At 36.3% G+C, this 27,414-nt stretch overlaps 1 protein-coding gene across 1 annotated transcript in view; it reads left to right on the top strand.

Annotated features, from left to right (window-relative positions):
- Positions 1-5,691: 5,691 nt before the first annotated feature.
- LOC103523063 (glutamate receptor ionotropic, NMDA 2B-like) overlaps positions 5,692-27,414 on the top strand; it is a 142,989-nt gene continuing 121,266 nt past the window's right edge. The window contains exon 1 of the mRNA XM_026832847.1: positions 5,692-6,300. Coding sequence (XP_026688648.1) covers positions 5,769-6,300 — 532 coding nt within the window. The 5' untranslated portion in view covers positions 5,692-5,768. The remainder of the gene's footprint in view (positions 6,301-27,414) is intronic.

The raw sequence follows: 27,414 nt of genomic DNA, 5'->3' as shown, positions 1-27,414 counted from the left end.
AATGGCGTCTGTAGACGAACCGCGTCAATATTTTTAGAAATACCTAACAAAAAGGAACCACTAGTGAACTTTCTGACGAACAACTCTGTATGAAATTGATCCTCGTGATGGTTACACAAATTACTCCAGACTCACATGAAGAATTAGGTACGTCAAAAAAGGGTGAAAAAAATCTCTGCCAAGATTAGGGTCCAAAAAGCGTTTATTTTAATAATTACAAGAGATAGGGTCCTTGACATTTTACTATTCATCTTTGCCATTACCTAACTTTTTTTAAAAAAATTTTAATAGGAATTCTTTGGCAGAAGGGAAAAGCCCCAAGACCAACCAATTAAAAAGAATTTCAAACTTTTGCCACAAAAAAGTAGGAAGGATGAGACCGAGAAGGAAGGGAAGAAGAAAAAGGCGGATAAGGGAGCTAAGAAAAAGAGAAGGAGGAGGAAGAAGAAGAAGGATCAGGAGGAGAAGAAGAGCAATAAGAAGAAGAAGAAGAAGAAGAAGAAGAAGAAGAAAAAAACGAAGACGAATGTGTAGGAGGAGAAAAAGATAATGAGAATTTTCGTCTCGTCTACCATGGAACAAAAAAAGAAAATGGGCTTTTTTTTGTCGAGGCTTCCCATCCGCCCATCTTTCAAAGGCAAATCTCCCGAGGCCTGTGACTTCCTACAAAGAGAACGGTGCCTTCCTCTCGAACTGTAATATGTACATATTGAACATAGGGATGAATAAATATACAGGAAGCACTTCTAGTAGGTACATTCAGAAGAAGATTATGTTATGGGGGCGTTTTTTTTTTTTTTTTTTTCCCATCCAGGTACATTCAGAAGAAAATTTTTTTTTGGGGGCGTTTTTTTTTTTTTTTTTTTATTTTTTTTTACGAAATTCCGGTATTTCGGACTCTTGGACCTCATTGTATAACAGTGGATAGTAAATTCCCTAGCCAAACTTAGTAGTGCAGAGGTTAACGCGTTGGACTTTGGATCTGGAAGATGGTGGTTCGAGTCAAAAACAATCAAAATTTCCTAGTGATTTTTCATCCTTCAATGAACGAATTTCAACATTTTCAACAAAAAATCCAAGGCAAGTGTACGAAAAATGAACGGTGTCCCGTTTTTTTAAAAGTTAGACATTTAGTGATTTTTTTTTAGAAACACCCTGTATTGTAATATGCAAACATTGAAACTGTCTCTGCTAATGTCTGGCCCGTTTTGCCTTTTATATTAATGAAAAGTTCAGATACTCTGTTCTGATTCATTTCCCCCCCACCCTATTATTATTATTTTCATTATTATTATTATGGTGAGACACCAGTGGCGTAAAAGAAGGAAGAAAATACCGCTCTGAAAAAGATCGAAACAGTAAAATTTTCAATTTGTATGAACGCCGGACATCTATTTGAGTATGCAATGTGCTACACAAGAAATATTAGTGCCTGCCTAGTTAGCTTGGAGTGTAGCACACCTGCCTTGTAAGAAGCGCTAGGTCACTGTTTCTATTCTTGTTCAGGACAAACTTTCCTTTCCTCCCCTCTCTTCAATTTCGGGAATTTCCGATCATACACATAGTTCCTTGTTACCTCTGATTTTTTTTTTTTTTATTTTAGTTAGCACTAGGTCCAAATATCTAAAAATTAAATATTGTTTCCCTCATTTTCTGTTTCAGATTTCAAGAGTTCTGTATCTGTATTCAAAGACTTCCAGATCGTTCATCGAAAAGGAATGCAGGAATAGGTAGAACAGAATGCACACCATTTTTTTCTCTACAATTTAAGACCTGGAATAAAACAAAGTAGATTACATCTTTATGTTCAAGCAATTATTTTTATTTTAAACTAGATTAGGTATGTAGTAATTCTTAGAGCTGGTACAAAACTAAGACACTTAGATGGAATTCTTCTAAACAATTCTAAACAAATTAATAAAACTATTAAGTCATAAATTCAAGCTGCTATTAACTTAAATTAAATTACCAACATAATTAATTTAATTCGACGATTTAATTTATACAATTAACACATTTTAATTTTACATTGTTTACAAAAGCTTGTTTTAATCTTTTCAAATTTTATTCGAAAAAAAAAACTTCAAGTTTAATTATGTTTTTAATTTTAAATGAAATTTCACTTCAACAATAATAACTCATTAATTTGTGTTAAATGAAAATTTATTTTCAGACCACGTGTAACTTATAGCTTATTGTTTCTACAAGGTGGTTCAAGTAGAACTCATCAAGCGTACCTAGAGAACCATGAACGGTCCATTTCATTTTAGGAACACCCTGTAAAGTTGTATATTTTCGTTTAAATATTTAATTATGAGCTTTCTCTGTATATGTATGTGTACATATGTACATTGTACCTATATAAATACCTAGTATGTGTAATATTTTGTGAGCCATTACCTACCTAGCATATTAAGTACAAACTAATTTATAGAAAATATGGGTGTTTCTTTTTTTTTTTTTTTTGCGCCAATGAAACATCTGCTACATTGGACTTTATGAGTCTGTGCCGTAGCATTACCAGCCCATTTCATTACAATGTCCATTATGCAATGGTCCTAATGGTGTAATTGTTGCCCTCAACAAAAATGTAACAACATACATAGGTACTGTACGTATTGGAGCGACTTTGGGACGCCATCGTCAGACGCACCCATTCTTCATAGTTTATACCTACCTTCATACTTCAAAATTTATACCCCCGAACTTCTTTTTTTTATCATTTATTCCATTTATTGATGATATCTACAACATATCGAACAGAACATAAAAACTTCATATAAATACTATATCTATCCGTAAAAGCAATGCTTATGCCAGGGATGGGGAAATGCCCCACATTTCATACGTCATGTTTTCCTATCTCTAATCTTCATAGCACTACACTTCATTATTCAAAGCTTCACATGTCATACTTCATACATACGTCATACCTAAACACTTCATACCTCCACATTTCATAGCTTCATACTTCATCCCCCCATACTTTATAATTCTACACTTCATACGTCTACACTTCATATCCCTTACTTCATACGTCATATTTTCCTATCTGCATACCTCATACCTCAATGTTCACTTTGTACCTCCGCATACTATTTTGAATGTAAACAATAGAGGGCTGATGTTCTATGTTTATGCATACTCCAATATAAGGGCTTAATACCTATCATTTGAAAACATGCTCCCACTTCTGCTCCATCCCTTGACATAATTTCCATCTTCCCCTCTTTTTAACTTCGCTTTTCTCCCCCTCTTTTCTACCTCCCCTCCTCTCTTTTATCTCCGCGTGTATCCCCTATTCTCTCTTCCTCCTCCCCTCTCTATATTTAGTTCCCTCCCCCTTTCCTTCTCCTATCCTGTCTTTCTTCTCGCTTTGATTTTGGAACGAAAAAACCTTAGCAGTTAAAGTTCTCTCAATCAAAGATTGGAAAAAAAAACTCAACATATGTTGTACCTAGATAAGAGCTTAGAAGAAAGGCACGCTACCCTCCAAGCCAACTAGGCTGAAGATTCTTTTGTGTAGTCATATCCAAGGGGCAATCAGGATTTTGTATTGTGCAAATTCTAATCAGTAGAAAACAATGCGTACGTACATTGTACATGGCAGAAGCTTTGTTACTTGGACATGCCAATGATAGCATTGTCCTATTGTTATCTGATGAACATACCATCCTTCTTTATTTTCTTGTTTATCTTTGTTGTAGTAATTTTCTGCAAATAATAATAATAATAATAATAATAATAATAATAATAATAATAATAATAATAATAATAATAATAAAAGGTAGATTTTCCCCCTCAAAAGGTTTGATGGATTGAAGTTTAGCCACAGAAGTCTTATCGTCGAGAAATCGAAGAGAGAAGGAAGACAGGATAGGAGAAAGGGAACAGTCCTTCTCGCTTCGATTTCGGGACTATAAGACCTCTGCTGTTACAGTTCCCTCTTTGAAACATTTTTTTAACCTACTACAATGAGGGATTGCAAAATATCTACATACCTATATCTGTAGGCACATTAGATAGGTACCTTTAATATGGCCAGTAACAGTTAGGTATGTACCTATTATTTTCATAGGTCATTTGTTGTAAATACTCAAACAAATTAGCCATCATGAGAACCTTGTTTTCGCGAACAGAAGGGTTGTAGGTAAAATATGTGTACCAATTCTATGCAATACATAATATTCTACCTATGTTGCCGGCAATGTTGATTTTTCAGGCAGAGTTGAATAGACCTAGACATAATAATAATAATAATAATAGACTCTTGAGTGGAAGGCAACCACTAGGCGAGGTTAACGCCTTAGGCGTTCTCTACCACCTAACCCTTAGAGCTCCATTATTATTTGGTCAAATTCTCAAATAAATGAGGATAAAATTCCATGCCTTGGCTGGGATCGAACCTACGCCCTCCTGTTTACCAGGCGAGCGTCTTGACCACTACACCACCGAGGACTTTATACCTATCTCTGACTGTTTATGAACTGACTTTATATCTCACGCCACGGAAATACTTCCTGACGTTATGGTACCTACACTCTTTTTTTTATTGAATGGGATACTATACACTGCCAAGGCAAAAGTGGCATTACTCGTACTTCAAGTATGGTACACCGTGTAGGAAAGTTGTTGAAGGGATTACGCTGGGTGGAAATGGGCTTTTGTTCTCGAAGGGTTCGAAATTTTTGGAACACGAGACGAACATTATGAACTGGTAAACATAATGAACAATGCTTAACGATGCTTCATTTGTGCTTAAATTTCGTGCAATAATACTTGAATTCCAACCGTTGATCAGGGGCGTTCATGGCCTAACTGTGCCCCAGGGCCCATGGGACTTGTCCCTCTAAATGTAGTTTATGTAGTAATATACTAAATTTGCCAGAGTATTTTCCTATAATTTTGACTATTCGGAGCATCCACCCCCTACCTCCAAATTAAGCCACTGTTCAGATTTTTGGCCCCCCTCTCTTTAAAATTCTGAATACGGGCCTGGCCCGAGTGTTAAATCCAACAATAGGCCCTCTTCACTTTTTTTTCCAAGAAGAATATTGGTTAGGTAATCGTACTTTATTTTCCCTTGGAAACTAACTGCTATCTCATAATTCCCTTGAGAATCCCGGTCCTGAGGCAGATGGGACCGCATAGACCCCCTTGTTAACGGCCCTGCTGTTAATGCTCATCTCAACAAGTACTTAACACGAGGAAGGTGCGTTTTGGGGGTGCCATATGGCCCTCTCTAAATAGGGAAGCTTTCGCTGTGATAATTTACAAAACATTCAGTGTGGGAAGTACGGCTTTACAACGGTATTTATAGTATTTACATTTCAACAGACTCCCAATTGCTCGTATTTTAAACTAGAAAATTAAATTAGAACGTAATTTAAACAGGAAAACATTCATTGAAAAAAAAGTCCCTGAAATATCTCCTAGCTCAAAAACATGTACAGGAAATACAGGAATAAATGTGAACAGAATTCTAAAAATCTTAGAACTAAAAAGACCAGGAATGAACTAAACTGAGCTGCTCATAAAATAGATAATGTATCATTAAAGCAAGAATTAAAACTCAAGTTTAAAACAGAACCTATACTTTAAACCAAACCTAAACACAACATGAAAATAAAAGCAAATATTGCACCTAACAAATGAAAAAATAGTGACTCAAGTTTAAAACAGAACCTATACTTTAAACCAAACCTAAACACAACATGAAAATAAAAGCAAATATTGCACCTAACAAATGAAAAATTAGTGGTGAAAGAATGACAACGAACCAATTCGCGGCCATGCTCTTTCAATGGACAGTTCTCCTCCTCCTTATAGAACCGAACGCCATCTGTCTTCAGTTGGCCGAACGAAACCGTTCCCACATCACACTCGGCCGCAAAGGCTCCTCCATCAAGCTGGGCAGCACGGATAACAAGATCTACAACACGAGTAGCCGTTATATTAGAACGACAAGTACGACCGAAACGCCAACGGAGCCAGCAACGCGTCCACCGCGTGTGACAACGAGTAAACAAACGCTTACGACGAGTACGATTGTTAAGTTGTTCTTCCCACCTGTTAAACCGGTGACAACAATGTTCCCGGTGCATAGTCATCGGCTTCATGAGAAGCTCCATTTGGGCCTCGTCGTGCCCCATACAAGCTTCGGGAAACGGGAGTACACGAAAGCGTACAAGAGCGCTCTGGACGAGCTCAAGCGCTCGAACAAGGTCAAGTTCAACTTCTTCAAGTCGCACGAGATCAGTGTGCACATGGCCATGAACTCGCTCACGCCCAGCCCCACCGGTAAGTGAACGCATGTGATAAACCTCAACTTTTGAGTCAGCCTAATATGTAGTTAGCTTAGTTCGTAGCGTGTGTGCCTTGTAAGCATTAGGCCGCGGGTTCGATTCACGCCCGGGGCGAATTTTATCCTAGTGGGATAATATTCGTTCTCGGAACGGCTGTCTTTCTCCTATCCTGTCTTCCTTGTCTCTTCGATTTCGGGACGATAAGACCTTAGCAGTTACAGTTCCCTCTGTCAAAGGTTTTTTTTTTCACCTTTTGAGATTTTTTAATTTTTATTTTATTTATTTATTTTTGCATGTTTATATTGTTTATAGACATAGAGAACGCATGTGGTGATGTGAAGGTGAACTCATGTAATAAACCTCAGTATGCATAATTTAATTATTTCTAGTTGTTCATTCTGCATGTTTAAGAATCTAAAATTGGACCAACTTTTCAGCGTACTGTTCCGTTGTTATTAGTAGGAACTTTAGTAGTTTTATCAAAAAAGACCTCAAGGCTCCATCCTTGCCCCTGCTTAATGGAAGAAGACGAAGCGTGGGTGATTCCTTATCCACAATCCTGCACGTTCTCATAAGAAAATAAGAAAATACTAGTAAACGTTTTACCAGATTGGGGACACAGCTCAAGATGGAGAGCTTTTTTTTATCTCCCGAACCAAATTTAAAATTTATCGTCCAAGACAAGCCATTAACACATGAGTAATAGCTGTTAGCTGTACTATTAGGAGACCCTCCATAGAATTATTATTATCACCCAATAAATAACCAATCAAATAACCCTAATAAATAGCCAATCCTGGTTGCTCTGATATTTTGGTGTAATAAATCGAGCGAAACTCGATAAGACGAAATGACTTTCCCTTCTTGCTTCTTGGTTTCTGTCCCTCCCTGTTTCTTACTTAATTTCTCTCCCTTCAATCTTTCCCTTATCATTTCTTCCTTCTTCAGTCTTTCTTCCCTCGATAAGATGAAACGACTTTCTCTCCTTATTCCTCTGTTTCTCATTTTCTATCTCTCTTTCTTTCCGTCTTTACATTTTCTTTCCCTTCTATCTACCTCTCTACTTCACCTCTACCTCCTTTATCTCCCTCTCTCCTGTTCTCTCTCTTATAGTTCCTTTTACCTCTGATTTTTTTTTTTTTTTTTTTTTTTGTTAGCAACTTAGCACTAGATCCAAATATCTAAAAAATTAAATATTGTTTCCCTCATTTTCTGTTTCAGATTTCAAGAGTTCTGTATCTGTAGTCAAAGACTTCCAGATCGTTCATCGAAAAGAAATGCAGGAATAGGTAGAACAGAATGCACACCATTTTTTTTTTTCTCTACAGATTAAGACCTGGAATAAAATAAAGTACCTAGATTACATCTTTATGTTCAAGCAATTATTTTTATTTTATACTAGATTATGTCATAAATTCAAGCTGCTATTAACTTAAATTAAATTGCCAACATAATTAATTTAATTCGACGATTTAATTTATACAATTAACACATTTTGTTCAAATTTTATTCGAAAAAAAACTTCAAGTTTAATAATGTTTTTAATTTTAAATGAAATTTCACTTAAACAATAATAACTCATTAATTTGTGTTAAATGAAAATTTATTTTCAGACCACGTGTAACTTATAGCTTATTGTTTCTACAAGGTGGTTCAAGTAGAACTCATCAAGCGTACCTAGAGAACCATGAACGGTCCATTTCATTTTAGGAACACCCTGTAAAGTTGTATATTTTCGTTTAAATATTTAATTATGAGCTTTCTCTGTATATGTATGTGTACATATGTACATTGTACCTATATAAATACCTAGTATGTGTAATATTTTGTGAGCCATTACCTACCTAGCATATTAAGTACAAACTAATTTATAGAAAATATGGGTGTTTCGGGGTTTTTTTTTTTTTTTTTTTTTTTTTTTTTTTTTTTTTTTTGCGCCAATGAAACATCTGCTACATTGGACTTTATGAGTCTGTGCCGTAGCATTACCAGCCCATTTCATTACAATGTCCATTATGCAATGGTCCTAATGGTGTAATTGTTGCCCTCAACAAAAATGTAACAACATACATAGGTACTGTACGTATTGGAGCGACTTTGGGACGCCATCGTCAGACGCACCCATTCTTCATAGTTTATACCTACCTTCATACTTCAAAATTTATACCCCCGAACTTCTTTTTTTTATCATTTATTCCATTTATTGAATAACTCATTAATTTGTGTTAAATGAAAATTTATTTTCAGACCACGTGTAACTTATAGCTTATTGTTTCTACAAGGTGGTTCAAGTAGTATTCATCAAGCGTACCGGGAGGAGAGTGAACGCTCTCTTTAATTTAGGGACACCCTGTAAAGTTCTATGTTCTCGTTTAAATATTTAATTATGAACTCCCTCTGTATATGTATGTGTACATGTACAGTGTACACAAGTAGGTACCTAATATGTGTAATATTTTGTAAGCCATTAATAAGATGAAACGACTTTCTCTCCTTATTCCTCTGTTTCTCATTTTCTATCTCTCTTTCTTTCCGTCTTTACATTTTCTTTCCCTTCTCTCTATCTACCTCTCTACTTCACCTCTACCTCCTTTATCTCCCTCTCTCCTCTCTCCTGTTCTCTCTCTCTCTCTCTAATTTTCTACTCTACCCTTTACTCCTTTTCTTTCACTTTATCCTCATTTCCCTCTCCCCTATTTTATCTCCCTCCTTTATCCCTCTCTACCTTACAGATCTCTCTGGATTTCCCGTGATTCCCTCTTCTCTCCTACAAATTTCTAATACCAGAGGAAACATTAACGACCTAAACCCTCCTATTTGTCCTACACTAAAGTACATTATTATCTCTCTCTCTATTTCTCTCCCAACTCTCTTTCCCTTCTCCTCTTTTTCTCTTCTGTATTCGTTTCTTCTCTCTCTCTTCATGATCTCTCTTTCCTTCCCTTTTTCTCTGTTCCTCTTCTCTCAAACTACTTCATATTTATGTTTCTAGTTTCCTACCCTACTCCGCTTGTTATACAAGTCTAATAAGTTAGGTTTATTTTCAAAGTTACATTCCTTTCCACACGTTAAATTATACCTTTAGCATCATTAGCTATGTATACAGTGTGACTCACTATTGACTCTATTGAGACCGGTTGATAAAATCGAGTGGATTCCACCAGGGAGGAAATAGACCAATTGAGAAAGTCTTTGATAAAAGGGGCATACCTATTCCATACCTCTATTGAAATCATAAGGGATGACCCTTTCCATAGAACTCCTCAATCCAATAAACACAAAGAATAAATTTAATAAAGGATAATTCACTCACAAAAAGGGTGCAAGAGGCCCCGTTATGAGAATTACTCGTACAACTGACTTTGTTCTTGTTCATTCAATAAAAAGGTCTGAAAAATATCAATAAATCAGTCCGTTTTCATTTTACATAGAACATAAGCGTGTGCGTGATCAACTTTACCCAAGTGAAAATAGGAAAAAATAAGGCAAGAAAACAAGACGGTTAATTTGCTATTGATGTGAAAAATGATGCTGAAATAAGTTTTGGCGTAGAAACGCGAGAAAAATGAGAAAAGTGCGGAGGAAAAAATGAGGAGAGGAAAAAAAAACCGACCAAGAAAGTAAAGTCATAAATAATAAAAAATGGAAAGTAAAAATAGAGAGTTCAAATAAATAACGGCGGAAAAAAAAGATCGGGTAACTATCACATTGCTCTCTCTCTCTTCCTTCTTAGGATTAATTTGAGTACTCCTTCCCAATGCCTATTAACAGTCAGTAGTGTCAGTACCTAAAAGCTATGCCCCCTGATGCGTTCCAATTCCAATAAGAACGAAACGCGACCTAGGCTGGCTAAAAACTTAGGAAAATTACTAAAGTTTGATCAATTGTTCAAAAATAATTTCACAAAATGAACTGAAATGAGGAACAATGCTGCCGAACAAGCAGATTAAGAGAGGGGGAGTAAAAAAAGAATAAAACAAAATAAAAAAATCCAACAAAAACATTTCCTGTGGGGTCTAGAATTTTGGAACGGGATTAATTGTTTTTTATCCCCTTTCCTTTGGGAGGGGGAAAAATAGGCAGAGGAGGGGGTGGTTTAATAATGGCCTTTATATTGGGGGAATAGAGAAGGAAATGAAAAAGGCATAGGAATAAAAAGAAGGAAGAAAAGGGAAAGAAGAAGAAGAAGAGAGAGAGAAAGGACAAGAAGGAAAGAGGAAGGAAGAAGACGAGAAAAAGGAAAAAAAGGAGGAGGGATATAAAGGGGGCAGAGAGAGAAGTTATGATTGCCTGGGGCAGTAACTTTACTGATAAAAATGATAGTAAAGACAGAAAGAGAGAGAGAGAGAGAGAGAGAGAGAGAGAGAGAGAGAGAGAGAGAGAGAAATGGGGAATGTACCTGTGTTTCTATTATGTTTAATTTTCACTCTGTGTAATCTCTACTAAGAGCTCTAAGTTTGCAATTTTTCTGGATGATTTGCTAATAATGCCAACTAATGTTCATCCTAGCTCATCTTTTTCCTGCTATTGTCCACTTTTTATTCTGTCCACTCTGATGACGTCAGGAAATGAAAAAGAACCGATAGAAAGGAATGGAAAGAGAGCCAAGGAGAAGGGGAGTTGATGTGAAGAGGAAGGAGGAGGAGGAGGAGAAGAAGAAGGAGGAGAAGGAAGAAGAGAAGGAGAAGAACAGGAAGACGAAGAAGAACGGGATGAAGAAGGAGAAGAAAAAGAAGATAGAAAGGAAGGAAGGGATATCATTAAAAGTTATCCGATAGATTTACTTCTCAGTTTGATACATGATAACTTTGAAGAAGCTCTCTGTACCTTTCGAGCTTCATGGAAACGATAAATAAAATATTTTATACAGGTTGTTAACCAAAGTCTTGTGCGACGACAAACTTCAAGGACGTATTCCTGGGACCTACTTCCTTTAATTTCTTTGTCCGGAGGAACCAGTACATTGCAGTTTTGATTGCGATTTCATTGGATGCTTTCATTGGATTAATTCCTGGGACTGATTTTACGGGAGGGCGTGGATTCAATCACAGCCTAGGTATCTTGAGATTTTTTGAGAATTTGACCACAATTCTCAAAATTTATGAAGGACCTTTTCAGCCATACCTGACAGGTATGGCTGAAAAGGTCCTTCTGTCATGTCTACCTGATACCTGATGAGTACACACACTATCAGGTGTACAAGTTGTCAGGTCTACCTGATAGTGAATGACCTAAAGGAATCTTTAGCTCTATTTGATCCATCTTATTGGGACTTTTTTCTACATAATATGTTAGCTCTACAATTCGGAGTAAGTTGTTCCATAAGGTAATCATAACTCCAAAGTATTTCCTTTCAAATCAATTCCTCTTTCAATCGTATTGAAAGCGCTTTTTATTCTGTCCACTCTGATGACGTCAGGAAATGAAAAAGAACCGATAGAAAGGGATGGAAAGAGAGCCAAGGAGAAGGGGAGTTGATGTGAAGAGGAAGAAGGAGGAGGAGAAGGAGAAGAACAGGAAGACGAAGAAGAACGGGATGAAGAAGGAGAAGAAAAAGAAGATAGGAAGGAAGGGATATCATTAAAAGTTATCCGATAGATTTACTTTTCAGTTTGATACATGATAACTTTGAAGAAGCTCTCTGTACCTTTCAAGCTTCGTGGAAACCATAAATATTTTATACAGGTTGTTAAAAAGACTTGCGACAAACTTCAAGGACGTATTCCTGGGAATGATTGAAGAGAAGGGCGTGTGTTCAATCACAGAATTTAATCCTCGAGATAATTTGAGAATTTGACCACAATAATAGTAAGGCCAGCCACTCACTATCAGAGGAAGACCTCACAGGTACATCTGATCAGGTGTACCTAAAACCTGATGTGCTCACACACTATCAGATAAACCTGACAGGGACGACTGAAAAGGTGCTTCTGTCAAGTCTACCTGATACCTGATGAGCACACACACTATCAGGTAGATCTGCCCTGACTAGGTGTACCTGTCGTCAGGTACACCTTATAATGAATGGCTTGCCTAGGGGAATCCTTAGCCCTATTTGATCCGTCCTATTGGGGCCTTTTTCTATGTTAGCTCTACAATTTGGAGTAAGTTGTTCCATTAGGTAATTATACCTTCAAAGTATCTGCTTCGAAATCAATTCCTCTTTCACTGAAAAGGCTTCTGAAATGACAAGAAATGTAATAACCTTTATAAAAAGACTGCAAACTAAGGAACATTGTCAGCAAACTAGGACAAAGGTTGCCATGATATAATAGTCAGCAGGAGCAGGTTTACAAAGAAAAGGATTGGAGAAACTTCGAGCTTTCGAAAGCAAATAAAAGACAAAAGAAAATACAAAGGTTTTCTTGTGTGATTTCCAATAATTGCTGCTTTTTATTGTTGTTTGGTTGGTATAGGTATTTATGTTGTTTACTGCTTGTGTTGTTGTTGTTGTTGTTGTTGTTGTTGTTGTTGTTGTTGTTGTTGTTATTGTTGATGTTATTTCATTATAAATAGATATTTATCTTGTTATTATCTTTCTAAACACCTGTTTTTCCTATATTATTACGGTGGTCCTAAGTGAAGATGGTCCTAAGTTTAGCCTTTTTTTGTGGCAGGATTATCCTGAGCTTTTCAAGGGATAATTTGACTGCCACAACATCATTTTAAAATTATTGTTCGAAAACTACAAAACAAAATTAAAATAAAATTGTACGAAAATTTACAGTCAAACTTTTGACTGAATTGTGCATTTTTGAGGGAGATTGAAATTCCCTTGCTTGACATAGCTTTGGTAATCCTTGAGAAACTGGAAAACTGAACAAAAATTTGAACAACATGGTCTTTAGATCACAAGTACCTAGGTACTCCAATAATAACTTCTTACAAGTTCGCTCATCTGCTAGGGGCATAAAGTCACTGTATCTTCTTTTATAGGTCTTTCTATTTTGTTCGGCATTAATAGATATAGCGCTCTATGTCCCCTAGTTCAAGAAAAGCCAATGATGTACACGGATAGGTTTCATGAATATTATATATGTCAAAAGAGTCTCTACCCCGCAGTCTAAACAAGGTGTTAAAGGAACTTTTTAAATAAACAAATTTTTCAGAAATTTTGAATCCTTTTTTCTCATCTTCTCCTCTCTTTCCCCTTGTTCTCTTCCCCTCTCTTTCCTCTCTCTCTCTCCTCTCTCCTACAAATTTCTAATACCAGAGGAAACATTAACGACCTAAACCCTCCTATTTGTCCTACACTAAAGTACATTATTATCTCTCTCTCTCTATTTCTCTCCCAACTCTCTTTCCCTTCTCCTCTTTTTCTCTTCTGTATTCGTTTCTTCTCTCTCTCTCTTCATGACCTCTCTTTCCCTAAAATCATTGTTCGAAAACTACAAAACAAAATTAAAATAAAATTGTACGAAAATTTACAGTCAAACTTTTGACTGAATTGTGCATTTCTGAGGGAGATTAAAATTCCCTTGCTTGACATGGCTTCGGTAATCCTTGAGAAACTGGGAAACTGAACAAAAATTTGAACAACATGGTCTTTGGATCAAAAGTAGGTACCTACTCCAATAATAACTTCTTACAAGTTCGCTTATCTGCTAGGGGCATAAAGTCACTGTATCTTCTTTTATAGGTCTTTCTATTTTGTTCGGCATTAATAAATAGCGCTCTAATGTCCCCTAGTTCAAGACAAGCCAATGACGTACACGGATAGCTATCATGAATATTCATGAATATTATATATGTCAAAAGAGTCTCTACCCCGCAGTCTAAACAAGGTGTTAAAGGAACTTTTAAAATAATCAAAATTTTCAGAAATTTTGAATCCTTTTTTCTCATCTTCTCCTCTCTCTCCCCTTGTTCTCTTCCCCTCTCTTTCCTCTCTCTCTCCTTTTTCCTTTCTCTCCTCTCCTCTTTCCTCTCTCTCCTCTTCTCTTTCCTCACACTTCCACCTGTCTTTTTCATTTTCTTTCGTAACTTCTCATCCTCTTATCCAATTTTTCACTCCATCTTTCATTCCACCTCAATTTCAACTTTACTTCATTTACTTTTCTCCTATTACACTTTATCACACTCCTTCTTCCTTTATCCCAGTTCCCTTTCCCTCCCTCTCTTCATTTCTTTCTTTCACTTTCTCTTTTATTTTCTCCCAAATTACAGTCTTATTCTTTCGTAACTTCTCATCCTCTTATCCAATTTTTCACTCCATCTTTCATTCCACCTCAATTTCAACTTTACTTCATTTACTTTTCTCATATTACACTTTATCACCCTCCTTCTTCCTTTATCCCAGTTCTCTTTCCGTTCCTCTCATTTCTTTCTTTCACTTTCTCTGTTATTTTCTTCCAAATTACATTCTTACTCTTCTTTCTACACTGATTCTCTTTTCTCTTATCGTTCCTCTTTCATCTTTCTCCTGTTGAACTTTCCACTTTTTCTTTTCCACATACCTCCGCCCTTATTTTCTCTGAATTTTCATTCTTCTTCTATTTCAACTCCTTTGCTTTTTCTTTCTCTTGAGTCTCCCTTTCCTCTTCCTTAACTTTATCATTAGCCCTCTTCCCTCTCTATTCTCCCTTCCCCCTTCCCTTTTTTTCTTGTAATATCTCATTATCTTTCTTTCTTTTCTATCTTCTTCGGCTTTTTCCCTTTTCCCGTTTCCCCTCTTTCTCTCACTTCTCTTTCCCGTTTCCCCTTTTTCTCCCCTTCGCCTCCATTTTTCTCTCTCTTAAATCTCATCAATTATTCTCTAATTACTGCTACTTGAAACTCTTCGAAGTTTTTCGTCCACAGTTCCTAAGATTATGGTTTTGTTTTTGGGGTTAAACAGAGAGAGAGAGAGAGAGAGAGAGAGAGAGAGAAAGAGGGGAGGGAGAAGTTTCTGATGGTTCCTTTCGTACAAATGGTTTTAGAAGTTCTTAGCCTGTGTGGTCTTCAAACAAAAGTTGGTGTTTTATGTCTATTTTACTCATAAAGGCATCCCACACAGACCTCGAATATTTGTGAGGACTTTTGAAACAATTTTCGATATAAAGTCGTGTTTTCGAATTTCTACAATTTGTATTGTGTTTTCGAAGTTCTACAATCAGGCACGTTTTTCTGTGGTTTTGATTTTCTTGTGAGCTCTTATTTTCAAAATTTAACTCAATTTCTGTCTTTTTGAGTAGAAATGGGGTTACCCATAGCATAATTTTGCAAATAGGTATATACCTATCAATTTGTTTTATTTCAATTAATGTATTTTCAAAATTATAATTATTTTTTCTATTTACTACCTAGATATATCTAAATAAAAAAATTCAATAAATACCTAAATAAAATGCTTAATCGAATGTTATATTTTGCTGTCTCTCGGCTAAGTTAAAAACGCTCAGCTAAAATGCTAAATTTACGAGTAGGTTGCCAAAAATTCAACAACGTTATCAACAATTTCGTAGTATCAATCAAATGACTGTCACTCCTGATATCACACTTCATCAATCATTGCGCTGTTTATTGTATTCACAATATCATTTTAACTAGGTATGTACAATATGTAAGCATTTGATTTCATATTTTTTGTCGTTTTTCAATAAAGATGGAAAAGGTATTCAAATCAATTCCTCTTTCAATCGTATTGAAAGGGCTTCTGATATGACAAGAAATGTAATAACCTTTATAAAAAGACTGCAAACTAAGGAACATTGTCAGCAAACTAGGACAAAGGTTGCCATGATATAACAGTCAGCAGGAGCAGGTTTACAAAGAAAAGGATTGGAGAAAGTTTGAGCTTTCGAAAGCAAAGGAAAGACAAAAGAAAATTCAGAGGTTTTCTTGTATGATTACATTGATTACCAATAATTGCTGCTCTTTATTGTTGTTTGGTTGGAATTTATGTTGTTTACTGTTTGTGTTTTTGTTGTTGTTATTGTTATTATTTTATTGATAAATATTTTCCTAAACACCTGATTCCTATAGTTTAGCCTTTTTTGTGTGGTAGGATTATCCTGATCTTTTCAAGGGATAATTTGACTGCCACAACATCATTTCAAGGTACCCACTAGTCTCAGATTTTACTCTAAGTTCAAAGTTGAAAGAAAACACGAACACTTTTCCTTCCATTCTTTCCTCTTCTTGTCTCATATTTGGTTTATTTTACTTTTTCTTTTCTTCTGTTTTTTCTTTCTTTCTTTTTTTCTGTTTTTGATATCTTCATCCTATTTTCTTCCCGATGTGTGTCTCTTGCTATATTTTTATTTTATGAACAGATATCGTATTTTCCTCTTTTTCTTCCATACCTATTTTATGGCACCAAAGTTTTCGAATTATTTTATCAGGGTACTTTCTAAAGTTGTTTTCCGTGTTTTCTGTTTTCGGATGATGGGGAATAATTTCTTTGTCTTGTATTTTTCGTTTCTTATTTCCTTTTATTTCTTTCTGTTTTCGGATGATGGGGAATAATTTCTTTGTCTTGTATTTTTCGTTTCTTATTTCCTTTTATTTCTTTCTCTCTCTCTCTCTCTCTCTCCTGATCTTTTCCTCTATTATTTTTCTCTTTTCCATTTTTTCTGGTCTTTTTTTTTTCAACATTTCTCTAGGGTAGGGTGGGGCAAAGGTTTGCACTTTTTTTTCTGTGATTTTTGTATTTTTTCTCATTTGACTTACCAAAACCATTACCTAAGTAATTAATTTACTATCGAATCCCTCAGATATTTTTCAAAAAGTGGGATTTATTCAGAACCGAAAAACCGAGAGAAAAGGGTCTTTACGGGAACTACCCTGTTTACAAATGAAATCCAGACAAAATTTGTACGCTATCCAAAATAGTTCCACCCCAAACCTCCCTCATCCTCCTATCATACATACATCTCATGAAAGCTACAAATTAATTCTATTTTTCGGCAAACGCGTCGAACCCAAAAGATAGATATCCTATTTATATGCGGGGACTTTGGCTAACATCTTCGGACGTCTGAAATTATAGCGGGGCAGAGACGCCCGGTCTGCCCAACCCGACAGATCTGAGTACAGCAGAGACGCCCAGCCTGCCCAACCCGACAGATCTGAGCACAGCAGAGACGCCCAGCCTGCCCAACCCGCCAGATCGGAGCACAGCAGAGACGCCCGGTCTGCCCAATCCGACAGATCTGAGCACAGTGGAGACGCCCAGCCTGCCCAACCCGCTAGATCGAAACACAACAGAGACGCCCAGCCTACCCAGCCCAACAGATCGGAGCACAGCAAAGACGTCCAGCCTGCCCAGCCCGACAGATCTGAGCACAGTGGTGACGCCCAGCGTGCCCAGCCCGACAGATCGGAGCACAGCAGAGACGCCCGGTCTGCCCAACCCGACAGATCTGAGCACAGCAGAGACGCCCAGCCTGCCCAACCCGCCAGATCAAAGCACAGCAGAGACGCCCAGCCTGCCCAACCCGCCAGATCGGAGCACAGCAGAGACGCCCTGCGTGCCCAGCCCGACAGATCGTAGCACGCTCGTTCTAGGTTTTTGATCTGTAATTTGGTTGTAGGATTCCACACTACCGCACCGAATTCAAGTTTAGATCTAATTAATGATGAGTAATAAAGGAAGGACGGGCTAAAAAGCAAGGCGGAAAGAGAAACAAAAGTAGGTGCCTTACATTTCTTTTGTTTATTCCTGTTCCAAGATAGGTATAATATTATGTAGATACGAGTACATATTTAGATAGAGTCATGTGGGTGTGGGATAAATTTTATCAACCAGAATTAGGTATTATTACTGAGAATAATACCTCTCTCTTTTTTTAATCTCCTGAAAGCTTGTTCCCACTTGTAGTGAGTTTCACCCGACTTTTTTCCGATTGTTCTGTAGGCAATGTAATTTGAGAGTGTTTCCATTTCACACGACACGATTTTTTTCCGAACGCCAAGTGAGAACGGGCTCTTGGAAGACTGAGTGCACACCAAAAATAACCAGGAGCACGGTTTTCTCCTAGACGATTGGTTATACCTCCATGATCAAGTTTTATGTTTTATATGACGAAAACATTTTAGTTCTATGTATGTTAGCTCTACACTTTAGTCTGCAGACTGTAATAATGTACCTAATATGACGTTGGATTAAATTTTCAAACATCCTCATTATCTTTCTATGAGAAAAGCGCTAGAAACTGTGCTATGGAGAAAAATGAAACCCTAAACCCATGTTTCACATTACAGTGATTACAGCACTGGCGAAAAAAAGTAGTTGTTGTTGTTGTTGTTGTTGTTGTTGTTGTTGTTGTTGTTGTTGTTGTTGTTGTTGTTGTTGTTGTTGTTGTGGTTGCTGTTTCCCTTGAAAAAGTCTAAAAAATAGACGAATCTCCGAGTCGGGAAAAACCTACTCGTAAGTATCCATTTTTATATAAATAACTTAGTAAGATAGTACCTATGAAATTATTAGTTAAATAAAATGAAGACGTACCTACCCATTTGAAGCTATGTCAATCTACCGCAGTGTAAAAAAAGGTATGTACGTAAAGGTTATTAAATTATAATTATTTTGAAGTGTCATCTAAAATTAAAATATGTATCTAGGTAAGTAAGCCATGGTGTAATGGAGAAATAATTTAATATATTTTTCCTTTCTATCTCTCCCTGTCTTTCTTTATCTCTCTCTCTACCCTTCTCCATCCTTCTGTCTCTCCCTCACTCTCTCTCCCACTTACTCTCTTCCTACTTCTATCTGTTTCCCCTTTTGTATCCCTTTCTCTACCTCCCTCCCCTTCTTACTCTCTCTTTCTCTCTCTCTCCCTCTCTTCCTCTCTCACAAAATTTATAAATATTATTTTCTTCTGACGTTGACGGTCTGTGGCTGATTTAATTAGGAATTCATTATAAATAAATATTTAGGAATAATAATAACTCATTTTCTCATATAAAAAATATGGAGCATATGACGCCCAAGGAAAAATGAAAACTGCTATTATAGACATGGGAGAGAGAGAGAGAGAGAGATAGAGAGGGAGAGAGAAAGCAAAAGAAAGAGAGAGAGAGGAAGAGATTTCATAATATTCTGACGATGAAAAAAATCCAAGAGATGGAAAAATGAGAATTACAATAAATACCCCACATTCATTTTCTAATTTCCATCTAATGTTCACTTGATATGAAGTTTTATACCGCAGTAGAACTGTCTTTTTTCATGGTTTTATATTAAACTTGCGGGTTCGATTTCCGCCCTGGCCGAACTTTATCCCAAACAGATCAAGTCCGTTCTCGGAACGGCTAGCTTTATACGGTTCTGTCGTCCTTCTCCCTTCGATTTGGGAATGCTAAGTTCCTCCGTTGTTAAAGTTCCAAGAATTTAATGAAAAATAAAATAAATAATAATACCTATCTATGTAATAATAACAAATAAAAAAAGTCAAGTTAGTGCATAGTATAAAGTGGATTAGCTTTAGCTACATATTTGTATACATTTATATCTGCGGATTATAAAGTTAAAAACTTTGTTTGTTTTCTGAGTTTACTTTATTTTATTTTTATCCATTTATTTTATTTTTATTTATTTATTCAAACAAACCTCAACTCTGTTGAGGAAAGTTCTTCCATCCTTGAAACCAAGGTTAAATCCTGTGCATGTAACACTGTAAATCCGAGAAGTTTTGATCCTTACAAATTTCTGCAGGGTATTAATTTTTGTAAAAAATATGTGTATACGTAGTTTTATGGGGATTATGTATGCGTAACAAAGCTACATTGTCAAAGTTAAACAATTTCATGACGAAATCTTGGTAAAATTTTAATTAAATCTGACAAGAATTTTGCATTGTTTTCAGAAACAATGCTGATGTCATGTTTGTAACTGTAACAAAAAAAATTTAACTTATGACTAACAAAATAATCTGACTTGGTGATGGGTAATATAATTTCATGTTAGAAACAATAATGTTATTGTGTGTGTTGATAGAGGTTTTAACGTCACTTTATAGCACATGTTTATGTAGATAAGTTTTTTAGAGACGTGGTTTTACATGAATTCGGCGACAAGCTGCTCGCCTTCTCATAATAACCTGATTCAACCTGAGTGTATCTAATTATCTATAATTATAATTAAGTGAAATAATATTTAATTCACACATACAACCTATACGTATAAAATTGTACACATTATTTCTGTTTTATCTTACGCTACGGCTGTTTTATTGTACGTTATGGCTGTTTTATCCATACGGCCTTTGAATGGATTAAGGACAGCTAAGTCCTACCGTTTTCCAATAACATGGCCGATATGTGAAGCTAGGGAAAGTTGTAAAAAAATGTATAGGTACATGAATTTATTTTAGTAATGATCATTTAATCTACTAATCAAATCAGCGGACCCTATTTACATATTGATTATGTGATTTGTGTGTAAATGATTAAATATTCATATACCTAAATTTTCTCTTTAATACAGCACCCAAGTTCCTGGAAGAGCTTGGGTTTTCCTGGAACTCTAATAGGGTATAAAATTGGCATTCTAATTTTGGAAGAGATACCAAGAAATCCGTGAGATTTGGGCTGTCCGAACCAAAATTACAGGGTTACATGTTACCGTTATGTATTAAGGTCACACTTAGATTCTCCATTATTTTAAAAAGTGCCACCCCAATCGAAAAAGAGCCAGAGGTGATGTACCAAAGGGTTGGTACATACTTCCAGCTAACCAACCAACATCGGACAAAATTTACAAATGCCCCAAAAGAAACAATATCGCAAACACCATGTTGCTAAAAGAACTAAAAAGGAAAAAAAATGAGAAAAAAAGCTAAAAGTAATAAATAAATAATAAATGAACCTTTTCGCTGCTTATATTAGGTATAATAAACAAGCAAAGTTCAATCGTTTATTGCCTACATTTCTGTTTACTAGCAATCACTGCTCCCCTCCCCCAGGTGTGAGTAAGTAAAGCAATTTTTCGCTCCATAGGTAAGCACCTAGTACCTACTCATAATGCGATTATGAGTGAATTTCTTCCGCTTTTCTCCCTCCCTCTTTTTTTTCGCTTGTAACATGTGTCTTTTCGTTTAAAGTTATTTTTACACTTTAGCACTATTTTCTCCTCTTTCTACTCCTTCCCTCTTCCTTCTCTCCTTCTTTCTTTTTCACTGTTTTTCCCGCTCTCCTTCATCTCTCTCTCCTCCTTCATTCTCTTTTCCTAGATTTCTTCCTTCCTAAATTTCTCTCTTATTACTATTTTCATTTCTCAATTTTACTTTTCTTCTTTTTTAATTTACTTTTCTCTCTTCCTCCCTTTCTCTTAGTTCATATATCTCTCCCTTTTACTTCTCTTTCTTTTCTTCGTCTTTGCCTCCTGTTTTCATTCTCTTTTCCTAGATTTCTTCCTTCCTAAATTTCTCTCTTATTACTATTTTCATTTCTCAATTTTACTTTTCTTCTTTTTTAAATTACTTTGCTCTCTTCCTCCCTTTCTCTTAGTTCATATATCTCTCCCTTTTACTTCTCTTTCTTTTCTTCGTCTTTGCCTCCTGTCCTTTCACTGTTTACCATGTCTCTTTTTTCCTATCTTCCTCTATTCTTTCTGTGACTCTTTTCTCTTCTTCTAATCTTTCTTCTTTCTTTTCTTTCACATTCTAACTTTTCTAATAATATTTCTCCTTTTCCACTCTCTTCTTCTTCTTCCTCTCCCTCTTCTTCTTATTCTTCGTGTTCTTGTTCTTTCCTCATCTTCTCCTTCCTCCTCCTCCTCCTCCTCCTCCTCCTTCTCCTCCTCCTCTTCTTCTTCTTTCTCTAGAGTTCAACAAGAGCACACATGTGTTTTCTCATCTTTCATACTTTCTCCATTTTCCTCTCTCAAGTTGCAATTATTAATTATTTTCCCCTCTCTCTCCATCGTTCTCGTTATTGTCCCCCCTTTTCCTCTCCATCGTTTTTGTTTTTAGTCTTTCTATTATTCTATAGAATCCATGGGTAAGTAGGTACTCCTCATTGTTTTCATATTACCTACTTCAATCTTTCTGAAGAGTGGTAGAATCTTTCATACCTATTACTTTTGTTTTCATATTACTTTAACCTTTCTGGAGAGTGGTAGAATCTTTCATATTACTTTTGTTTTCATATTACTTCAAACTTTCTGAAGAGTGGTAGAATCTTTCATATTACTTTTGTTTTCATATTACTTCAACCTTTCTGAAGAGTGGTAGAATCTTTCATATTACTTTTGTTTTCATATTACTTCAAACTTTCTGAAGAGTGGTAGAATCTTTCATATTATTTTTGTTTTCATATTACTTCAACCTTTCTGAAGAGTGGTAGAATCTTTCATATTACTTTTGTTTTCATATTACTTCAACCTTTCTGAAGAGTGGTAGAATCTTTCATATTACTTTTGTTTTCATATTACTTCAAACTTTCTGAAGAGTGGTAGAATCTTTCATATTACTTTTGTTTTCATATTACTTCAACCTTTCTGAAGAGTGGTAGAATCTTTCATGTTACTTTTGTTTTCATATTACTTCAAACTTTCTGAAGAGTGGTAGAATCTTTCATATTACTTTTGTTTTCATATTACTTCAACCTTTCTGAAGAGTGGTAGAATCTTTCATATTACTTTTGTTTTCATATTACTTCAACCTTTCTGAAGAGTGGTAGAATCTTCTTATTATGCTCTTGTTAGGAAGCAAATTGTAAAAACCACCTTTCAACCTGGAGGTGCTGGGTTCGAATTCCTGTCGGGACGGAAGTTTTCTGGCCAAACTTTTGCGCTCCCGGATAGGCATGGATGCAACAGAATGCGCTTTTGGCGTAAGGCGAAAGCTGTTCGTCGCCTTCTTCTTCGCCTATTCCCGTGTTTTTCGTAGACCTCTGCATAAGACCTGGGGCGACTGCTTTTCGGCTGACATTCGCATGGTTTTGGCTACAAAAAAATACGAGTGGATGCCCTTCGCACTCAACCTTTGCTATTTTTATAGCTTTCAAGGGAAATTTCTGTCTGATGTCCTTCCTGTTTAAAATCAAAAAGGAAGACTACAAACGACACAATATTCCCCATTAAACAAGGTTACGACATACAGTGCGATCACCCTGTATTTCTGCATATTTTCTATCATCTGCACATCTGCGAGGTTTAAAAAGTACCTACAAAGTACTTTTAGGTACAAAGTACATCAAGGTACTTTCAAACAAAACGTCTGAGCCATTATCATAATCCCTGTTTTATCGGCCTTGTTTGCTCGTCCCTATTTAAATTTCGAATCTTCCGCCCTCATCTCCGCCCCATTTTCTCATCTCCTGCCCTATTTTCTCGAGAAGTTTTCAAATTACTCGTCTTATCTTGTCACGGATTAAGCTCGGATGCCATCAAAAGTTGACACGGTTTTGAAAAAACCCGACTCTCCGCTCTGGGAAAGTTTTGTGCCAAGGCGTTGTCAAATTAAGGTCGTTCTTGCTCCCGATTCTGCCAGAGTGGAGGAAGCATTTTAATTTGCATTCCATGTTTTAAATGTAGGGTTCGCCAGCCTAGCTAGCCTAGAAGGTAAGCGCTGGGTCATGGGATCGATCCCCGCCCGGAGCGGATTTTATCTTGAACAGAAAAGTTTCGTTTTCGGAAAGGCTGGCTTTCTCCTATTATTTCTTTCTTCGCCCTTTGCTTTCAGGACGATAAGACCTTGGCAGTTACAGCTCCTTGTATCAGTTATCAAATTTATGAATTTCAGTATTTGGAGTAAGCCTAGTGCTACATATTGACAGCGGTTTTTTTTTCTGTTTTAGGAGCCGCCAAACTTTTTACTGTAAACTTAATGAGATTTTTTACGCGATGAGGAAAAGCTGTTTTTCTTCTTCTTCTTCTAACTCCTCCTCTTCTTCGCCTCCTTTTCCTTCTTCTTCTTCCTCTTCTTCATCGCCTCCTCCTCCTCCTTATTCTACTACTTCTTTTCCTTCATCTTCGCCTCCTCCTCCTCCTCCTCCTCCTCCTCCTCCTCCTCCTTTTTATAATATTTTTAGACACTTTCCGTGGTGACAACGTCAAAGGCGCGGTTTTTTGTTTTATTGTCATGTCTTTGTTTTATTTTTGTTTTTATCGCAACGCGTTTCTTTGTAACACCATACCTCGGTATAAAAAAAAGACATTTTCTCCCTCTCTCACACAGGTCTTGGACGATTTGTAAAGCATTGTTTACAGTCTCTAATCGATAGAAACTTTTTTTTTTATTGATCTTACCCACCTACTTTATACAAAAGGGGTAAGCAACGTCTATAAAATTGGACGATTTTGACAGACAAAAAACAAACGTCCATACTACAAACTTTTTATTATTCCATCGAAATCTTGATCTTTGAGTTCAAAAAAAAAAAAAAAAAAGTAAAAAAAACCCAAAAAAAAAAAAAAAAAAAAAAAAGAGCGAGAGATACCAACCCCACTTACGACATTGATTCCTTCAGTGATCCGAACGACAGAGTGATATGAAAGTAATAGGACTTTATAGTTCCTATTTTTTGGTCCGTTCTCTATTCCACCCTCAAAGCTGGAAATTCGAAAATTTTGAAAAACCCTTGACAACAACTAAAATTTGGGAGATTAGTTATTCGCAAAAGTTTGAAACCCATGTTGCCACATGTGTCACAATGTTTTCCCTGTGATGTCAACTGGCAACCCAGATTTGGAACTCGAATACGAGACGAGGTATTAATCCCTTGGATTTTGCTACAAAACAAAATTAAAATCATTGAAATGTGGAAAATAAAAGGTTTTTTTCGATTTCTGAAAAATTCAATTTTTTGACATACTCACCTTTTGATCTAGGTGTGCGATATTACCTACCTAGCCTTCAGTAAAAATCACTGAAGTGACTCAGACATCTCCACTAATACTTTGTGTCTTGCACATTGTATACTCACAGAGTTACACGGCGTTCATACAAATTCCGACCCCATTCAAATTCCATCAAAGTTGTGCTATTTTAGAAAGTTTGTGAATTTGTGTGTGGGAGCTAACAGGGTAGTGTAGGTATGTAAAAGTCTAATGAAATTATTACGTATAATTATTACATAGGTATCTCATGATTCTAAAATTAAAATAGTTTCAGAATAGAAGAAATTTTTCCCTTTCCATGTATAGGTAACTTCCCGTATTATGGTGAGTTCAGAACACAACCACAAAACATAGGGAATTAGGGACCCCTATTCCCCTCCCCTCATTTGAACCTCTCTCCTCCACTACCTTAGAATAAACCTCTTCTCCTTCCTCTACTCTGCCCTTATTCCCCTCTCTTCAATAACCAAGAATAGACCCTCTCCTCCATTTTCCAATCCTCTCTTCCCTTTATTCTCCTTCCCCCTGCTAAATAATCAGTCATAGGGCGGGTCTATTTCCCCTTCCTCCTCTGGATTTCCCCACCCTACTGTCAGAAACATCACCGCAGTATGAATTTATATTATGTGCCATTATTGTGATTATTATTATCGTGAATGTTCTCAGTATATGGGCGATCAAATCAGGGTGGACCATAAAACAAGTTCTGTGTTCTTCGCCCCCATAATAATTTTAACTTCGAACTACCTACCTGCCTACCTAAATAATCTGTGTCCTTCAAAATATGTAAAAGAAAGCGATTCAAACCGAACCAAGTCCATGTCAAGGCGGTCTCTTCCTGATCCCTTATGTGCCGCGTCCATTTTAGTTTAGGACTATTGAACTGAATACAGTAATATCTAGATGGCCGGGAAAAAAGTTCCTAACTTCTACGGAGTTCTGTGTATCACATTCACTGATACACCCTGTATTATAGTAATATGTTTGGGTATGCTAAGAACTTGGGAAAAGTGCCAGCGCGTAAGACTGTGAATAGAAAATGGGGTATAACATATAAGAGTAAAGGAGAAACATGAGGGTGTGAGGGTAAACACCGCCCCAGGGGAAATCTTAGAGTAAAAACCGCAAGCCAAATTATTTCTTTGTTCCCCCAAATTATTATTATTATTATTTAAAAAATATGAAGAATTCTTGCTACCATGATTCCATCTTTTATCACATCTTTTTTTTTTCTTTTCTTTTTTTTTTCACAGTGATATTCGGGGATTTTCTTCCCTTTCCGTGCATTTACCCTAAAACATGTTCTGCCCGCCTACATTGTTGTTTGTTTACCCTAAAACCTACCCTGTCCCACTTGCATAAAGGTTATACGTTAGACGAAATAAAGAGGAAGAGAGAGAGAGAAACAGAGAGAGAGAGAGAGAGAGAAACAGAGAAGCGTGGGGTGAAGAATTGAGCGAGAATTAAGTAGGTAGGAAGAGATGAAAATACCGAGAAAGAAAACGAGGAAAGAGAGGAAAATTTCAATAACAGAAAAAATTGAATATAAACAGAAGAGAGAGAAAGAGAGTTGGAGGAAGGAAAAAGAGGAAAATAACAAGGAAATTTGAAAAGGTGAAAAAATCGAAGATAAACAGATTTTTTTTTTTTTTTTTTTTTTTTTTTTTTTTTTTTTTGACTGGGGCTTACAAGGTAGACGCACTACCCTAAAAGCTAACTAGGCTAGAAAATGTCCTTGTTTGACTGTATTTCTATTTTTTTCCTCGATAACTCTAGACCGATTGATCCAATTTTGGGAAATTCAGGTCCAAGAGTTTCAAAATTTGATCCACAAGAACAGAAAGGCAAAATCCCAGCTGCTGCTGTAGTTTTACTATTACTATCATGTCTTCTGTTATAACCCTTTCTACCACCTCCCTCTCAACTCTGGAACTCAAACGAGCTCCAGAGAACAAAATTCAAACGTGCGTATCATTTTAGGACCTGAAAAAGGCCTTTTCAACCTCATATGGGCACATGACGCGTTAGAGTTTTTTTTTAGTGTTATATTTACCTATTTGTTTACTTTTTAGGCTTTTTATCGAGGTGCATAATATCTAGAAGAAGAAGAAGAAGAAGAAGAAGAGGAAGAAGAAAAAAGAAAGAGAGGAAGAAATCAAGCCTTTTTACCTTAGCTACGAACGTGAAGTTGAGAACCGTTATTTTTTATTTTTACTTTTTAACGTACATATCCAGAAAAAAAAGAAGAAAATACGGGAAAAAAAGAATAAGAAGAAGAAGAAGAAGAAGAAGAAGAAGAAGAAAAAAAAAAAACAACGAAAAATCTCCTCCCGTTTTTCATCATTCTGT

Source organism: Diaphorina citri, unplaced genomic scaffold, assembly GCF_000475195.1.
Source record: "Diaphorina citri unplaced genomic scaffold, Diaci psyllid genome assembly version 1.1 scaffold82, whole genome shotgun sequence".
In the NCBI taxonomy this organism is placed as follows: domain Eukaryota; kingdom Metazoa; phylum Arthropoda; class Insecta; order Hemiptera; family Psyllidae; genus Diaphorina; species Diaphorina citri.
The sequence above is the reverse complement of the archived record's forward strand: the minus strand, read 5'-3'. Positions and strand labels throughout refer to the sequence as shown.